The 16793-nt window shown below is 44.4% G+C and overlaps 1 protein-coding gene across 2 annotated transcripts in view; it reads right to left on the minus strand.

Annotated features, from left to right (window-relative positions):
- The window catches only part of LOC122518969 (homeobox protein homothorax), a 331031-nt gene that overhangs the window by 63747 nt on the left and 250491 nt on the right, over positions 1-16793 (minus strand). For both annotated transcript variants that reach the window (XM_043638105.1, XM_043638104.1), the window contains exon 11: positions 7092-7168. In XM_043638105.1, coding sequence (XP_043494040.1) covers positions 7092-7168 — 77 coding nt within the window. The remainder of the gene's footprint in view (positions 1-7091; positions 7169-16793) is intronic.

Consider the following 16793-nt stretch of genomic DNA (forward strand, 5'->3'; position numbering starts at 1 on the left):
CACCCTCATAGTCGCTAATAATTATCATTTCAATGGAAAGTCTTGTTTAAAAAAGAATATTTGCGTAATATGTTTACGCAATTAAATTTACGCGGCGGCGGCGGCCTCGGGAACGTCATCGTATTTTTCGATTTTTTATTTGAGACACGTGCCAGGTACGACGACGTTGTTGATGCAAGAGGAGACAAAAATCAACAAATAAAAGATCGGCGAAAAGGATAGGACACGCAAAAAGACGAGGGCCTATCTATAGCACGCGTATCGTTAAGAGTGAAATTCTGGAACGAAATCGAAACCTCGTGCTCACGCTCGATCAAGCCGAAAATCCAGAAAGGACGTCTACCATCGACGTTACAGGAAAGCAACGAAAAAAAGGTGATGCGAGTTAAGCGATACGCAAGAATACCGGTGTGTCACCGCACACCCGGCTCCCACCTATCACCTGCTTGCACCCTCGGCAAATAATTTATTTCATGCATCTTCTCGATTGATTTGGAATGACGAAAAACTCGTAGAACGAATTCGTTCTTGAAATTCAATTTCTGACAACGAATAAAGTGAGAAGATCTTAGAAACAGGTAACCTTCTCGAGTCTTTAGCCCGTTAACAGGATAAAAGGGGAAATTCCAAGTGAACCGACAGTGTTACACCTAAACGACTCTCTTCCTTCCCAAACGATCTCATTTGCAGGGACTCGCCTATTCTCATACTCGGGGGGCTAATCGAACGTCCCAATCTACGGCGGATACGAATGAAACTCGAAGCTCGCCAGGGTCCTTTCGTGCTAAGTATATTCGCTCGCTTGTAATGCAAACGATCCGCGGTTCTTCTATCTCACCCGCAATAGTATTCCGATCACTCTAATCTATCTCTGATGTTTCCCGTTTTAAAACCAATTTGAAAGATCGATCTAGATTTAACGATCGGCATAAAATGTACAAGAAGAAATGATAATATAAAGAAAAGAAAAAAAGTAAGACAAGATCGATGGAATACTCTAGGAAGAAGAAGAAGGTGTAGGACATCGACCCGGTTTCTCAGCACGCTTCGAGGAATAAACGAACGAGACTAGGTTCCACGTATTCGCGCGAGAGTGACGTTTAACGGGCATAGCCTTTAAAAGTGCGACATCCGTGCGCCGCATTACGATATTTGCAAAGTCTCTGAAATGGGGTGGCGAAGAAGAAGAAGAAGAAGAAGAAGAAGGAGGAGGAGGAGGAACGGCTAGTAGAGAGAGGGGGAGGGGGTTGGGAGAGGGACTGCCGAGGGAAGCAGGGATATTAACATCCGGTCCGCAGGGATTTATGGCCCCATTCGCGTGGCTCCTGGGCCTCGGACGATTTTGTAAAACGAAATGTCTCGTTAGCAAGTCGGTTAGAGCCGAATGCGTATATATACACCTATATTGCATTTTGCGTGTGAGTAAGAGTGTAGATGTATGGTATATACTGTCCGCCTAGGGAACACCATGGACTTTGCTCGTGGTTTTACAGCGATCTAAATTACCTCGCGACGTACGGTTATGATGTTAACGATATCGTGGAGGTCGAAGCTAGGTGGAAGAGGAACGCGATCCGTCCTCCTCTCGTTTTGTTTTTCCCTCGTGTACATACGCGCGAGACAACATCGTTGCTGCCGAACGATAGATGAGAAGAGAGGAACAACCAACAACCAATGAGAAAGGGGGAGAGAGAGAGAGAGAGAGAAAAGCGAGCCATAAAAGGCGTATAAAATTATAAAACGGATTTAAGTAATTTCCCGAGATAATAGCGGATATAAAAGGCCCCCAAGATGGGTTGTAAAGAGAAAGGACTGAGTAGCATAACAAAATCCGCGCTTAGTTTTACGACCGAAATCGGCATCGATGCTTGATCCTCGAGAGATCGTTCCAACGCGAGAATAGATACTGATCTTTTTCATGACTTGTTAGATTCGCGAATACCACCCTGTAGATCTTTTTGCAAAAACATTCGCTAGGAGAGTCGAAGATTCCAGATTTTCTTATGTTCCGAGTCCTTTACGAGTAAGACTTCTGAGTGAGAGACAGAGGGAGAGAGATTTCCGAGCGGAAACGTCGGATCCGTCTTTGTTTGGAGAGACGACACGCTTGCTTGCTTTATTTCTTTCTTCCTTCCTTTCTTTATTTTCGTAGAAAAACATTAAACAAGTAGGAGGTGAGGTAAGGCAAGGCAGGCCAATAAATTCGCGTGAACTACGATGAGAGAAATCCGAGGTAGAATCGGTCTTCGTCTAGGAAAGAAGCAACATCGAAAGCCTCTTAAGAGTTTCCACTATGTCGCAGCTGTGAGTGATAAAATTATTTCTCTGTTGGCTCCTCGATGATGGCGTCGCCGAATAAAACGAATCGAGAAACTCGGATGTGTCGGGCGCATACGTAAGATGAGAGAAAACGAGCTGAAGGAAGGGAAGGGAAGGAGGAGGGAGGACAAGGGGGAGGTGAGTGATCGCGTAGGGAAAAACGCGTTAATTGAGGAGGCCGCGGGAAAGTGCGTCGTGGAGATAAACGGGCTGGGCGATAAAATTATTTCAAAGCCGGCTTAAATAGAGTAAATCGCGTGGTAGGTAGAAGAGAGAGAGGCAGAAGGAGAGGGGAAAGAGTAGGAAGAAAACAGAAAGAGAACAGAAAGAGAAAGAGACATAGAAGGCGTCGAAATAAACGGCCCAAGTGCCAACTAACGGGGTAGATCTTGAGAACTGGACGAAGTGAGTTAGAGAGGGAGAGAGGGAGAGAGGGAGAGAGAGTGAACCGAGCTGGTAGGGAAGCCGATAAATAACCACTGGTTTATTAGCAAGATAGACGAGAGGGTGAGGAGAGTGCGGTTAAATTAGCAAGAATATTAGTACGCGTTCGCGCCAGCGTTACTCTCTCTCTCTCTCCCTTCGTTCTTCTCCTATTTTCTCTCTTTCTCATCGTATCGCGGATTTAACAGGCGCAAGCGACGGCTGCCTGCTTCCCCGAAGGAGAAAGCACGTAGCTTGCAAGCTTGCTTGCTTGCTTGCTTGCTTGCTTGCTTGCTGCCGGGTGCCCGAAGAAGGGTGGGTTAGAACGGCGTAAGTAATAACTGGCGTAGATTGCTCAGAGGGTGGGGTGGCGTGGGTGTATGGGTACAATCAAGTAGAGAAGGCTACGACTTATCGGACGTTTCCCAACGATTTCGTTCCTCCTTTAACCGATAAAAATGTTATCCAGTTATATATTTAGAGCTTGCAGAGAAGAATTTTCACTGAGGAACTTCGACGAGCTCTTCGTTAACGAATTTAACAGCTACGTGATTTAGAAACGCTCGCGTGGAAAACTTTGGCGTGACCCTTTGAACGAGCCTTACCAGAAACTTTGTAGCGTTTGGTAGGATCGAATGGTAAGAGAGAAAGAGAGAGAGAGGAGAATTGTTCCTTGCGATTCTTGTAGTACGTAGGAACGTTTACGCGCTCGCGAGACTTTCTCGAAGAGAATTACAGAGCGGTAACAAGCTGGCAACGATTCTAACTACTGTCCGGGTCGTTGATATATGTGACGGAAAATTGTGGGCGAAGGGACGCCGAGGAATACCAGAGAAATGTTGAAGGAAAAAGGAAGAAGGAAATAACAGTGGGTAGTCTTACTAGTGCTGGTAGAAGTGGTATATAAAGGGTGGTCCAGTGATCTTTTCTGTCACAATGAATTTCTATTCTCTCTCTCTCTCTTTGTATAAAGAAAATAAAGTAAAATAAAAATGAAAGAAGTAGAGTAACGAGTAATGCAAAGGACAAAAAAATATTATTATTTAAGAATGATTTCATTTGTCTCGCGTATTCTAATTAGAAGCGATTATTTCTAATCCCACGTCGTACTCTCGTCGTTACCTAGCCGTCTCTTAATCGAGACGAGAAGGAACGCAAGCCGGGCTAGCAACTACGAGAGAAGCAAGCACCAACGAACGAACCACGCTTGGTGCAACGGGCCACGCTCTAATTGCATTACGGAAACATGAGTTTCCCTCGGTGAAATATATCACGAAACTTATCGCGCCACGAAGAAATTGCCGCGGTGCTTCGCATGCACTCTCCCTCCTCCCCCATTCTCTCTCTTTCATTTCTCTCCGGAGCGCAAGCTTGGATCCGCCTACGCGAAAGCCCTCGTACCTGACCACCCACGCAACCGGTATAGGTATACCTTTTTCCAACCTGTCCTACGCGTCTACACATTTTCTAATATTTCTTCCGAACCATTTAAATGAACCTTGAACCGAAGATAATTACAAATACCGACCGATCATATTGTTTTAATCGAAATTTTGGATCACGTCCTAAAACGCGAGTATATTTCTTGATCGTGTGACGGAAAATGTCACGAGTCTCGGTGCTAGCCAAGAAACGATTTAGACGACTAATGTAAGTAGAGAAAGATAAGAGTTATGCGAGGAAACATCGAAGACGTCGGAGACGAAACATTTAGAAAATACGAGCTGAGCGAAATCCGTGATAGGTCCCTGGTGCGGTGGTTAAAGGGACGAAGAAGCAAAAGAAGAAAAGACCGTCCGCTCTCTGCCAAAAATTCCAAATCGACGACTTTACGGAGAGTTACTCTAACGCTTTTCCGTAATTGCGGAAAGAAGAGAAAACGAGGAACGGATAGCGGTCTGCGAAACGTGTGAAAAATTCGTTAAGTGTTTTTTGGCCGTGCCTTCTTACCCGCGGACTTGATTTGTGCTCAATTACGCTCGTCGCGTACCAACATTCCTTCCTTTTTTTCCCTCCTTTTCTTTTTCTTTTATTTCGCTCCTCCTCGTTCCCTCTTATTACTCGCGAGTCGAGAGAGAAACCGAAGTGCGGAAGATTTTATTTATAAAATGCTACACGACGAACCACCCGCGTCTACGTGGCGTCGTGGCGAAATAAGAAAATCGAGAAGAACGAGGAGGAGGAGGAAGAGAGGAAGAGGAATTTCGAGAAGGTGAAGGAAAGAGAAAGACGATGCAACTCGACGCGTCGAGCGATTCGTTTCGCATTTTATATCCGCGCGTGAAATCGACCGCCACCTCCTCCGCCCCCGCTAGAGAGAGAGAGAGAGAGCAGAGGGTCGCCAGTACCTCGGAGCTGATTCCTCTTTCGTTAGCACGATACGGACCGTAACACTCGGATTATTTCGATCTTTGCTCCTGCTAAAGTTAGCCCAAGAGATTACCACGTCGCGACATGCTTTCTCTCTCGTTTCAAGAGTAACAGAGATAGAAGAAAGGATAGAGTCCTTCCTTCCTTCCTTTTCCGAATAAAAGGATCCGAGAGAAAGATAATAAGTTGCGTTGCTTCTAATTATTCTCGCGAGTAAACAACAGCAGAGGAAAGGGCTCGAGGTAATTCGAATACTGGCGCAGGTGCCACGCAAAAACATCTATCAAGATAGCCAGATATAGAAGGGAGGTTAAAAGGAGGGTTGCTTGCTAAAGGGTGGTCTACGTTCGAGGATCAACCCGAAGAAACTGGGATTTCGTGAGACAGGAATAACTAAGCTTCTCTCTCTCTCTCTTGATGTTATTCTACCTCTTCCTATCTAATATCGAATCCTCGTGAATTAGTCTTTTCCATGAACGAGGAATCCTTCGAGGCTTTCCTCGTGTCTGTACTTTCTCATGGTTGATTACTGATCGATACAACGTTGCAAATACACGGGAAATATCGTATCCGAGTAAATCGCGAGATCGTTTAAAGAGAATCGTAAAATTCTAGTCGAGAGCAATTACGAACCAACGAGTCCTCCTTATCCTCTAACAATCTTCAACTTAATCCTCGTTTTACTTCTTCTGCTCGCGAGCTCGGATTTTTTCCGCGCGCATAAGTTGTCCAATAGGATCACATATCTTCGCGATACGGTTGTGGAGAGATGGACAAAAAAAGAAACATATAAAAAAGTCGTTCGCGAGCACAAAGGCACCGAGTTTCGTAACTCGTTTCGTGTATCCTCGAGCATATCCTGCGAGCTGCCTACGCTAACGACGTTTCGAGCGTTTTTCGTCGACTAAGAATGCACGTCTATACGGAGTGCATCGTATAACTTGATAACTCTTACTTATTTCAACGTAAAAAAGAAAGAATAAATGAGAGAGAGAGAGAGAGAGAGAGAGACATGGGTAAAGCGAAGAAGTTTATATTCCCAAGAACATCTCGCTGAGTTCTTTTTTTTTTTCCTTCTTTTCCTCGAGAATGAAAATTTCTATGTAAAATCCGTTTAATGCTTTTATCGGCCGTAAAACTTTTATTACTAGGTACGAATAAACTTTTCCGCTTAGAAAGTAGGTATAAGTCGAAGGACACGCTAAAGGAACGCCTACGAACTCGCGTGCACGAACTATCCTTTCTTTCTCGAATCAAATAAAATGAAATGAAAGAAATATAATATAAATAATGAATAAAAGAGGAGGCAAAAGAAAAGTCAATTCGGAAGGATTCGGGAGAGATAAGGATAAAATAAGATAAAGAAAAATGTCCGATTCGTGCACGGCAACATCAGTTCGATGCGAACGCCCACCAAGTGGGTTCGGTCGTACTTTGTACTCGCGTGATTGGCGCGGTGAAATAATCAGCTTGTTGTCGAGCGTCGTGGCCGAGCGTGCACGGCTCGTTTCGTTTGATGTACGGCTGTAATTTCAGAGTGTCTGGAATTCGCGTATGACACGTTCGTCGTGCGTTATATGATTCGAGTTCTGCCGCGGGATCCTTTTCGAATGAGAGAGAGAGAGGGGGGGAAGAAAAAAAAGAAAAAAAAAGCAAGGGGGAGAAAAATTATTTCCTTCTTTCTTCTCCTTTAACTTGCGACACGCAGGGTCACAAGGAAAGAAACGGTGAACGGCTTGCGAAGATAAGCCGAGTAGAAACTTTATCGTTGCATCGACTTGCCTGCTGCTATCGTATCGTAACGCCTGACGATGATTATTCTTATTATTAATATTATTATTATTATTGATTGTACACTTGCGAGTACACACGTATAATTTGCTACAAATCAAAATATATATGCAACTTATAAAGTGATTTTCGTAATTACTTTACTAATTATTCACAGAGATAAGATAATTGAAATATTTCTGACTCACCAATTATTAACTTGAAGAATCGTCAACCCCGTATCCTGTGCAAGTTGCTTCTTTTGATCCTCCGAAGGGTACGGATGCTGGAAAAAGAAAAGAAAATTGAAGAATTTAGGTCAATGTCCGTGGTATTTTGTTCGCGAGAGAGGAAGATTCGTCGCGAATCGTTAGCGTCACGAGGAGAAAATTTCCATTCGGTTCTCCTTACGTTCCCAACCCGCTAACAACCCCTCAAAACTCTGAGAACGTTTTACGTTCGATCCGGACGTTTAATGAACGCAACAAGGTAAGAATAAACGTTCCGTGAAGGCGCGCATCGCGCTATTTCGCGCGTCTACTCCGAGTGATTTACAGGGCACGTGCACGCGTTCTCCTTATTTTTCTCTTTCTCTTTCTCTCTTTCAAGTTCTCGTCCTATCTTTCTTTCTCGTACACGAGGACAATTTCTACCTACGCGAAAACAGGGAGAAAGAGAGAGAGAGATGCTTGGAGCGTTGCAAATGTCAGGACGCACCTGCGAAAATATTATTTATTACCAACTAACAACAACAGCAACAACAACAACAACAACAACAACAACAATAACGACGACGACGAGAACGGCGAGGACAACGTTGACAACGATGAAAAAGGAAGACCGGAATGAAGGAAGAGAGAAACAAAATACTTGAACGTAGCAGTAGGATCCCATTCTTGGATAGGACAAGACAGGACGCCCAAGTTTTATCACGTTGTTGCATCGGTGCAGATGCGCGCTTCCGCGCTTCTCCTCGTTATGTACTGACAAGATCGTACTACTTCTTTCGTATTTTCTTTAGATTAGAGAGAGAGAGAAACGGAAGAAATTTTACGAGACAGCGACGTTAAGTTATGAAGAGTTAGGTGACACAGACATATGTAGAACGTTTCAAGACTTTCATAATCGTAATTTACTAAAGTCTAAATAAAGGATTTCAATTTTTAACGTATCTTATACAACTGGTAGAGTCATTTGTACGATCTTATTCTCAGATTGTTATTAACAATTTTCTTTATCGCGTTAGCAAAAGAATAACTTGTATCGTAATTATATTTTTTTGATATAATTATTAAAAATCATCTATCCGTGTTAATAATAAGAAGAATAGGAAAAAAAAAATTAAACGAGAGAATGAGAAAAGTTTTCAAAGATGGGATGAGCAAATTTCAGGAAGCAGGTCGAAGTCACGGTTGAAACGAAAGCGAGTGTGTCGCGAGTTTACGGTGAAATAGGAGGTGGATGGATGAGGGATGGCCTACTCGGATATATTCCATCTTTCTTGCGGCACGGCTCCATAAATTCGTGTATAAATCTGGCCGTTCTCGTGCGGTGAAGTTACTGCGGGCATTAATTTTGCACTTGCGGCCGGCCGTAAGCGCGTCTTTCGAAGGTTCTTGCTCGCGGGTGACGGCCAAGACGCGTATCTACTTATACACGTGCGCAAACACGCACGCACACATACGTAGGTATGTAAGTACGAAGACTTAGTGCGATATCTCGAAGGAGAGAGAGAGATACCGAACGACTTTTGCACGCGCGCCTGCACGTCAAACTACGCCGAAAGCTATACTCTTACTCATTTTCCCATTCCGTCTTTCTCCGTTTAACACTTCTCTTTCTATTTATGTTATATACAAGAAACGACATTAACCTTTCACGTATCCCAACCCCATGATTCAAGGACGAAAACGATTTTCGATATCCTTTCTCGAGTCAAATAATTATAATAAAAAATTAATTTTTATTACACACTTATACGCACAGACGAGATTAAAGATAAGAAACACGAAATTGAAATTATGGAAAGAGAAATTTAACCGGGATATTATATTAAACAAACAGGATCAAGACTACATCTCCATTCGGGTACGCGTTATTCGCGTCAGCGGCCTTTAAAAGCGAACATAAAGGCAACCTTAACCGCATCGAGTGTGCAACAAAACGCGCGTATCGGAAGCAATACACTGCATCCACCTATATACACGTATACACGCATAAAAATATTCATGTAGATATGAACCTCTAGGTAGGAGAGAACGGACCGAGAGAAGGGTATCTCGTTTACGCAGAAAAGCAGGGCGAGAGAGCGTGTAACGCAAGCGGCCGAACCGCATCATATTTTTACATAATTAGCACGTGGTGCTGGTGGTATTAGGTTGCCCCGTCGTTACTTTTTGTCGAGGCCTGCGGTATTTTTGGAAACCGCCGTGGGCCTCGACGCACCCCATCCCTTTCTCTTTCTATCTCTCTCTCTCTTTCTCTCCGTTAAACTTTCTCTCTTTCTCCCGATCCTGGTATATCATGTTTCTTGGAGGCGAGCCATACCGTACATCGTACACTACGGGAACGTGGCTCTATACCCTCTTCCAGCACCACCCGAAAAGCCCATTGTGAGTCGGCTACGTGTATACGCGATCCGAGCGATTCTTATCCTAATTAAATCGGCGGAGTGCATTGTCTGGGCGTAGAATTTCTATCGGATCTCCTCTCTCTCTCTCTCTTTCTCTCCCTCCCTCACTCACTCACTCACTCACTTTACCGAGCGTATATACATATATATATTCATATATATCTACTTCTATACGTGTACGAAGGAAAGTGAGATAGAAGTAGAAAGAGAGAGTAGTATCACGAAGAGGAGGATCGAGAAGCCTGGTGTCGTAAAGTACCTGCTATCGGTAACGGTACCGATGGCGAACCACCCCTTTTGCTCTTTCCTTTCGAAAACACACGAGGCTTTGGTTAAAGAATTGTTTTCTTTGTTTGAGAATAAGAGAGAATGAAAAAGAAAAAAAAAGAAGGAAAGAGAGAGAGAGAGAGAGAGAAAGCTTCTTTTTCTCTCGGTTCAGCTTTCGTTGGTGTATGCATAAAACAATCAAGATAATTGTTGATGCTTCGTGGGGTTTGCCTGTTTTCCATTTTCCTCTCCACCACACCCCCTAGAGAGCTCCATAGAATGACGTTGGAAGGGATGAGAAAGAGATAGAGAGAGAGAGAGAAAGAAAGAGGGAACGTAGAAGCTATCCAATTACATTGAAAACAATAGTCTTAAGTGCTCACAGCGCGGAGGTCCGTTCTGGGCCACCCTCGATCCCTACACCATCGGCCCCTACCACCCCTGTTTATTCTCTTTCTCTTTCTCATTCTCATTCTCATTCTCTTCTACTATGTGTGCGCACCAAAGTGACGTATTATTCTCGATAGCGTACGAATATGATCGTAAAAATCTATCTAATGTTTCCATCGGAATATAAATTTCTGTATCTACGTTGGTTGATGAAAGGTCACGAATTAAAATCCTATTTGAATGTTAATTCAACGAGACAATTGCGATCACTTTGGAAATCGTAGAATAAAGATACCATTGGTGGAATAAAGTTCTTGGAATAAATGCGATCTCTTCTCGAGCGAGAGGATCACCGGTAGCTATGTAAAAGGAAGTCGTAGAAAGAAAGAAAGAGAGAGAGAGATAGAGAGATAAAGAGAACGAGGGAAAATAAAACGAGAGGATGAGAATACACGAAGAAGACGAGGGGCAGACGGTCTAGTCGGTGGCCAAACAAGCGATAAAATGAAAATGAGCGGTAAAAAGACAATATGAAAACCATTTGGGTCTTCTTTTTCTCTCCTCTCTTCTCTCTCTCTCTCTCTCTCTTTCTTTTCTGTTCTCTAGTCGAATTGGGGGTGGGAACAAGCGAGGCGGAAGCAAGGCTAAGTGTGTAAATGAGTCCGTAGTTTAGCCCGATTGCCTCGAGACGACCCTTTTTCGCGGTACGCTATCCTCATCCACGTTGCTTCCACACTCTACCCCCGAGATAACAGCTACGCAATCGGAATACTTTTGCTCTTTCTTCTTACGGTAAGAACAGCAGTTCTAGACGATTTCTAGACGATTTCTAAGACAATGGAATCGTTTGGGAGATGAGTTGGAATCGGGAAGAATTCATTCGTTATTTTTTCTCGATAGAACGACGAATTATGCTCGCGAACTTTGGTATTACCACGATAAAGATTTTTGATTTGGAAACAACAAGAGAAGCAAAATTATGTTTCGTAGTTATCAACTGTAGTGACGCAGCAGCGGAGGGATCATTGTCCCGAGTAAAATCAGCGAAATATAGGGAATTTTTGCTACTAAACTGTAACGACTTGGAATCGATCTCCACGGCGGAAAGGGTGTTCCCCGCGTGTCGTTGGATGACAATTTGCTGGCTCAAACGAACGCGTGCTGCGTCAGGTCGTCGATGTCGAATGGGCGGTGCAACGTAGGACCTCCGATGTGTCTCTCCTCGTGTCCTTCGTCCGGTGTCGTTTTGGAATCCCCCTACGGTAACCAGGCTTCTCGTTGCCGAATGACACGTCGATGACGACCGTTGCTGACTCCGACTAACGAGCAGGGCGTTGGGGGCGTGGGACCCGAGCAGAGATCGCGCCTCGTCATCACGCTCCTCCGACCACGTTCGCGTCCTCGTCCTCGTCCTCGTTCTCGTCCTCTTTCTATTCCTCCACCTTCCCCATCGACCCCGACCATGTTTCTATCGAGAGTTACAACGGCAACCGTGCCTCTTCCTACTTTCCCTTGCTCTAGACTACCCCAACCCCCCTCTCCCATTTTCTCTTCTTCCTCTTCAACAAACTTTTTTTTAACGATTCTTCTTGTTATCGCAGCATCGATCAATCTTCGGTTCTTCTCGTCTAGTAACTCCTCCGATCACGTAGCAGATAAATTTATACAATTAAGACGAAACGGAAGCATTAAGTTCGTTCGTTCGTTCGTTCGTACAACAGCACCGTGGAACCCTTAGGGATCGAAGAATAAATGTTAAAAATCGACAGAGCTATCAGAGCCAACGTAATCATCTCGCGAATAGAAGATAGAAGAGGGATTTCCTAATGACGCAAAGAGGTCCTTCCCCGAACTGGTCGCCGATAGCCACCGCGATTTCGAAGAACCATCTTCTTCCTCTATTTCCTTCGTTTGGTTGGACGATCGTAGCCGACGGGAAACGGTCGATTGTCTGGAATGGATTTCGCAGTGGGATTACCTAAGCTGAGCAATTTGACGGAAGAAGAGATCCGCTCGTTGGCGACGTGAGAATCGAGATGGAGAAAGCGAAAGGTGTAGGATGAGGATCAGCTTCAAAGGGTGGGAGAGAGGGGCCGGGGAGGAGGGAGGATAAAATAGGCGACGTCAGCGCGCCAGTCATCCCTAATGCCTTCATTCCATCTGTCCTCCCATCTTCCTCCTCCTCCTCCCCTCCTCTTTCTCTACCTCTTCATCGGTTGATAGATATACCAGGCATTTCCATGAGCGACTATAACTTCGTTACCACCTCCGGGGTGGGTTATTCAATTTTACCCTTAAAATCCTCTAATGTGCCGTTATTGCAGGAACCGGGAGAAATCAGAGAGGTGGGGGAGAGTAATGGCTCGCCACAGAAGGCGGAAGAGGAACAACCACCACCACCACCACCACCACCACCACCAACAACAACAGGATTTCCGTTAAGACGTCTACGGACGAACGAACAAATGAACGAAAGAACGAACGAACGAACGAAAACACTCGCTACCAACGTACGATACTTTTGTTCTTTTTTCCACGAAATAGAAGGAGGTATTTCTGGTGAAACGTGCGATTCGAATTCCACCGGTGAAATATCGACGTAGCAGTAAAGTGACATAGACACGCGAGCACACACGCGAACACCCTGTCGATGTTGGGTTTCTCGCGCGTAATTACGAGCGAAACACAATGGAATGTATGGAGGTATGCGCGAGAACAACGCGCCTCGAGCAGCATGCCAGACTAAGCCGATACGAGATAAGCCGTGCCCGAAGATGGTATGCGACCAGGATACATCCACTCACTGACTGCCGTTGCTGGATCTACCTGGCAAACACGGACGAATATCTTTCGGAGATCTGCTTAGATCATTGCGAGAAACCTATGGCTCATATCTCGTCTTACGGCACAATATTTTCTTATCTAACCGAAACGAGATTATCCAACAAGAACATTTTTCAAAGCCTATACCTTTCGCTAAGATTAATATATCGCACGGAATAAAAAAAATCATATTTATTATAATATTATTTTGTACGTTAAAAAATTCCGATTTTTGTATTCGAAATAGAGCATGAGAGGGGAGGGAAAAAAAGGGAACACAAAGAGACATTTAAAGGGTAGGAAAATGAGGGCGAAGGGCAGTCGTGGAAATCGATGAAGTCGATTTGGAAGGACGTCGAGGCTGTAGGGCGTGGCCGAAGCGGGTCTCTGTGACACGGGCACCTCAATCACTGCGCGACGCCGGAACCTGTCATTATCACGCGGGGTCCTGTCTAACGCGTAGGGTCCGAGCACACCTACGACACACCAAAGTCCGACCGTTTCCCATCGTTCTTGGTGTGCTGGCTGGTTGGGTGGCTCACTGCTGCTGCTGCTGCTGCTGCTGCTGCAGTCTACGCTGTGTGTTCACCTACCGTCCTTTCGTCTCTCACGATCTACCAACGCGATTCGATGGATCACGGTCAAAGGGAAGGACAGACTAAGGCTCCCCCTGTCACCCACCCAACCTCTCCTTCTCCTCCTACGACCATTGACCTCAGCTACCAACCTCTCTGGCTTTGTCTCCCAATTCCATTGATTAGGCCTCGCTCACCCATTCCCGGGATACTACTTTTCTATACTAGTACCAATAGACAGACAGAACTGATCGAAGCTCGCTAATGAAACGACTGACGAGTGACCCTAGATTTAATCTTCCGCTTCTCCTCCTACCCACACTTTTTCTCGATATACGTAACAGTTCTTCTTATCGACGAAACAGATATCTTCGATGGAAAGAATCAAAATGTATCGGATTGTTCGAAAAGTCGAACATCGATTATTAATGAATATTATTAACATACGTGAAACGCATTTTTCTCACATTCGGCAAATAAGTTTAGCGGACAACTTGATTTAAATATCACGGCAAAAGGTGAAACCTGTCATGTTATTTTTTCTCGTTTAATTATATTCGCGTGATATCGATCGGGATAATAAACTGGTAAAAGAGGTTTGAAACATTTAAACTCGTTTCGGAATCGATTTCGACAAGAACGAGGTAACCGAGCGAAGTAAGCAGAAAGTTTTCCGAGTTCGCTAATGAGAGACGAACACGGTGCTTCCTTCCTCCCGTCCGACTTTTAGCCGAGCTGTCAATCGGTACAGAGCCGCGCCTCGTGACTTGTGGGAATCGGGATAATTATAACGTTTCCGTCGTAGTTTAGATACGGAGCTGGGCGTAATGGTGAAACCTCCTCCTCCTTTTCCTGAAGGGCCCTCGGGCGGCAATTCCACGCTCATGCTCGCACCGCTACCCGGCAATCATCCCCAGTCAGTCTTTCAGTCAGTTCCGTTCCTATTTAATTATCCATTTAAACCGTATAATCTTCTCTTACGGGCCGGCCGATTCACTCGTGCCGCTAAGATTTTCTATCTCTCTTTATTTTTCTCCTTCTTTCTCTTAGTTCTCGATCGACAATAAAGACGAATGCTATCGAGCCCAACGAATACAATACGTAAATTAGAAGAACGAGCGATAATTAAAACCCAGCTTCAATTTTTGATTGAGATGTAAAGTGCACGATTTCATTCCGCTAGAAATAGGTTCGAAGCAATTCTATTCGTTAAACTTATTGCAGTTTCAACGTACGAATTACGTCCCATTCATTAACTATCATATCGAGTTCTATTTCTGTTCGACCAACTCGTATTTGCCACGTGACTTTCGTCAAGTTATAAATTTCTCTTTCGTATATATATATATACACGAAAACACACACATACGCGCGCGCGTATTCTCTCTCGCAGTCGAATTTTAGGAAGCGTGGGAGTCCTGCTACGAGTACTTGGGGCCGATCAGGTCGTCGTTACCGGTATCGGTAACAAGGGTACGTTCGGTACGAAGGGTCGTTTCGTTGGAGGCTTTAGTGTCGAGTCGAAGCTTCGACGTTTACCAGGATAACAGCTAGCCAGCCAGCGGGATTAGAATCGTTTGGAGCGGCTTGTATGTACAATCGTACGCTTGTTTCCAAAGCAAATGCGTTTCTCGTAAGTTTCGTTCTATACGATCGTCACGTTTCCACGATACACACGAGAGATTCTAATATGGGTCAAGAGAAATTTCCTCGAAATTTATTACAAAATCTTTATTACGAGCGTGCACATCTTTCACGTATTTTTTATTTTCTCGTTTAAATTGATAAAACGACAAACGCGTTCTCTCAGAAAACAAAAAGAAGACAAGAAGAAATAACCAAAAGAGAAGACTAAACTCTGGGGGCCCTGTAAAAGCCATAGAATAGCTCCGATCTCGAATCTTTCTCGTGTCCTCTTACCCTAATCCAAAAAGCGTATAAACGAAATAGCTAGTTAGGTGATATTGGTATACGGCTTGTTGCGGCCGTATCCAATAGCATACATACAAATAAGTTTTCGTCGTCGTCTCGTGCAGACGGTGTACGATAGAGAACACCATGCTCGGGAAAGACCCTTCCACGTTTAGTGTCAATTTATTCGGGATTCCTGAGATTCCGTAGGCTTTGCCTAGCGCGATCAGCCGCGCCCGTTTGCATAATATCGTATTTATTTCGTCTTGTAACCGGGCGTGCGAGCCCTCTTTACTCTTTCGCCAACCCTCCTTGCAACTCACTTCTCTTCTTTCCTTTTTATTCCTCTCTAGGTTTCCCCCTTTTTTTTTTTTCTTTTTCTTTTTCGAGCTCACTCGCGTGGCACGCTCAAGCCCGTTCGTAGACACGTCGTTTCGAACTCTAGCGAGTTTCATGCGAATGACGCCATATACGGGAGCACGGAATGGGCCATACGAGTTACAAGAAAATCCAGGAAGGTTGCTTTCTCCTTTTTCTTTCCTTTTCTTTTACCCGACCAGCTTTAAACGCAATTTGGCTCCTGTGATATTGGATCGCTCGCGAAAACCCTTCCGTAAACGTTTCCTCCAACCCCCGGATACTAACCCCCATTCGTGTTAAAACAAATTTTACGTCTCGAAATTCAAATTCTTTCTTTCATACTTTATGTATCTTATAGACGAACATGGTTTTAAACGGAACAAAAAAATAGATGCAAATGCAACGAGGAAAATGATGGAGTACAGGCGAGGATGAGTGAACGTGGGAGGAGGGTGAACGGGGAAAAGAAAAAATAAATATACGAGGAAAAGATTATGCATACGTAAGTATTTACCTTGGTAAGAAATCGAATAACCGGCAATTATTTCGAAGGATCATCGAGAGACTATAGTTAGGTAACGAATCGATTGCACGAAGAAGAGAGGAAGCGAATTAGCTCAAAGCGAGTATCATATAATCCGTGAAAATCGACGGACGCGTAGTCGTCTGAGGTAAAATGAAAATAAAAAATAAAATGAAAGAGAAGAAAAAATGTATATAAAGAAACGAAGGCGCGTGCTTAACGAGGACGCAAATGGAATTATGCAAATGGTGGGCCCTCGCGTCGTACTCGGCGATCGGTATCGTTGTCGGAGTCAAGCCTACGAGTAGCTTGCGTTGGCCAATACGGCGATACGGTTGCGGAAACGAAGACGACAAAGCGGAATAAAGAAAAATACAAGAAAAACTTGGCATTCGTAAATTGCCATAAGAGTATGACGAAGGACTCGAGC

This window comes from Polistes fuscatus, unplaced genomic scaffold (assembly GCF_010416935.1).
Source record: "Polistes fuscatus isolate 324 unplaced genomic scaffold, CU_Pfus_HIC Scaffold27, whole genome shotgun sequence".
In the NCBI taxonomy this organism is placed as follows: domain Eukaryota; kingdom Metazoa; phylum Arthropoda; class Insecta; order Hymenoptera; family Vespidae; genus Polistes; species Polistes fuscatus.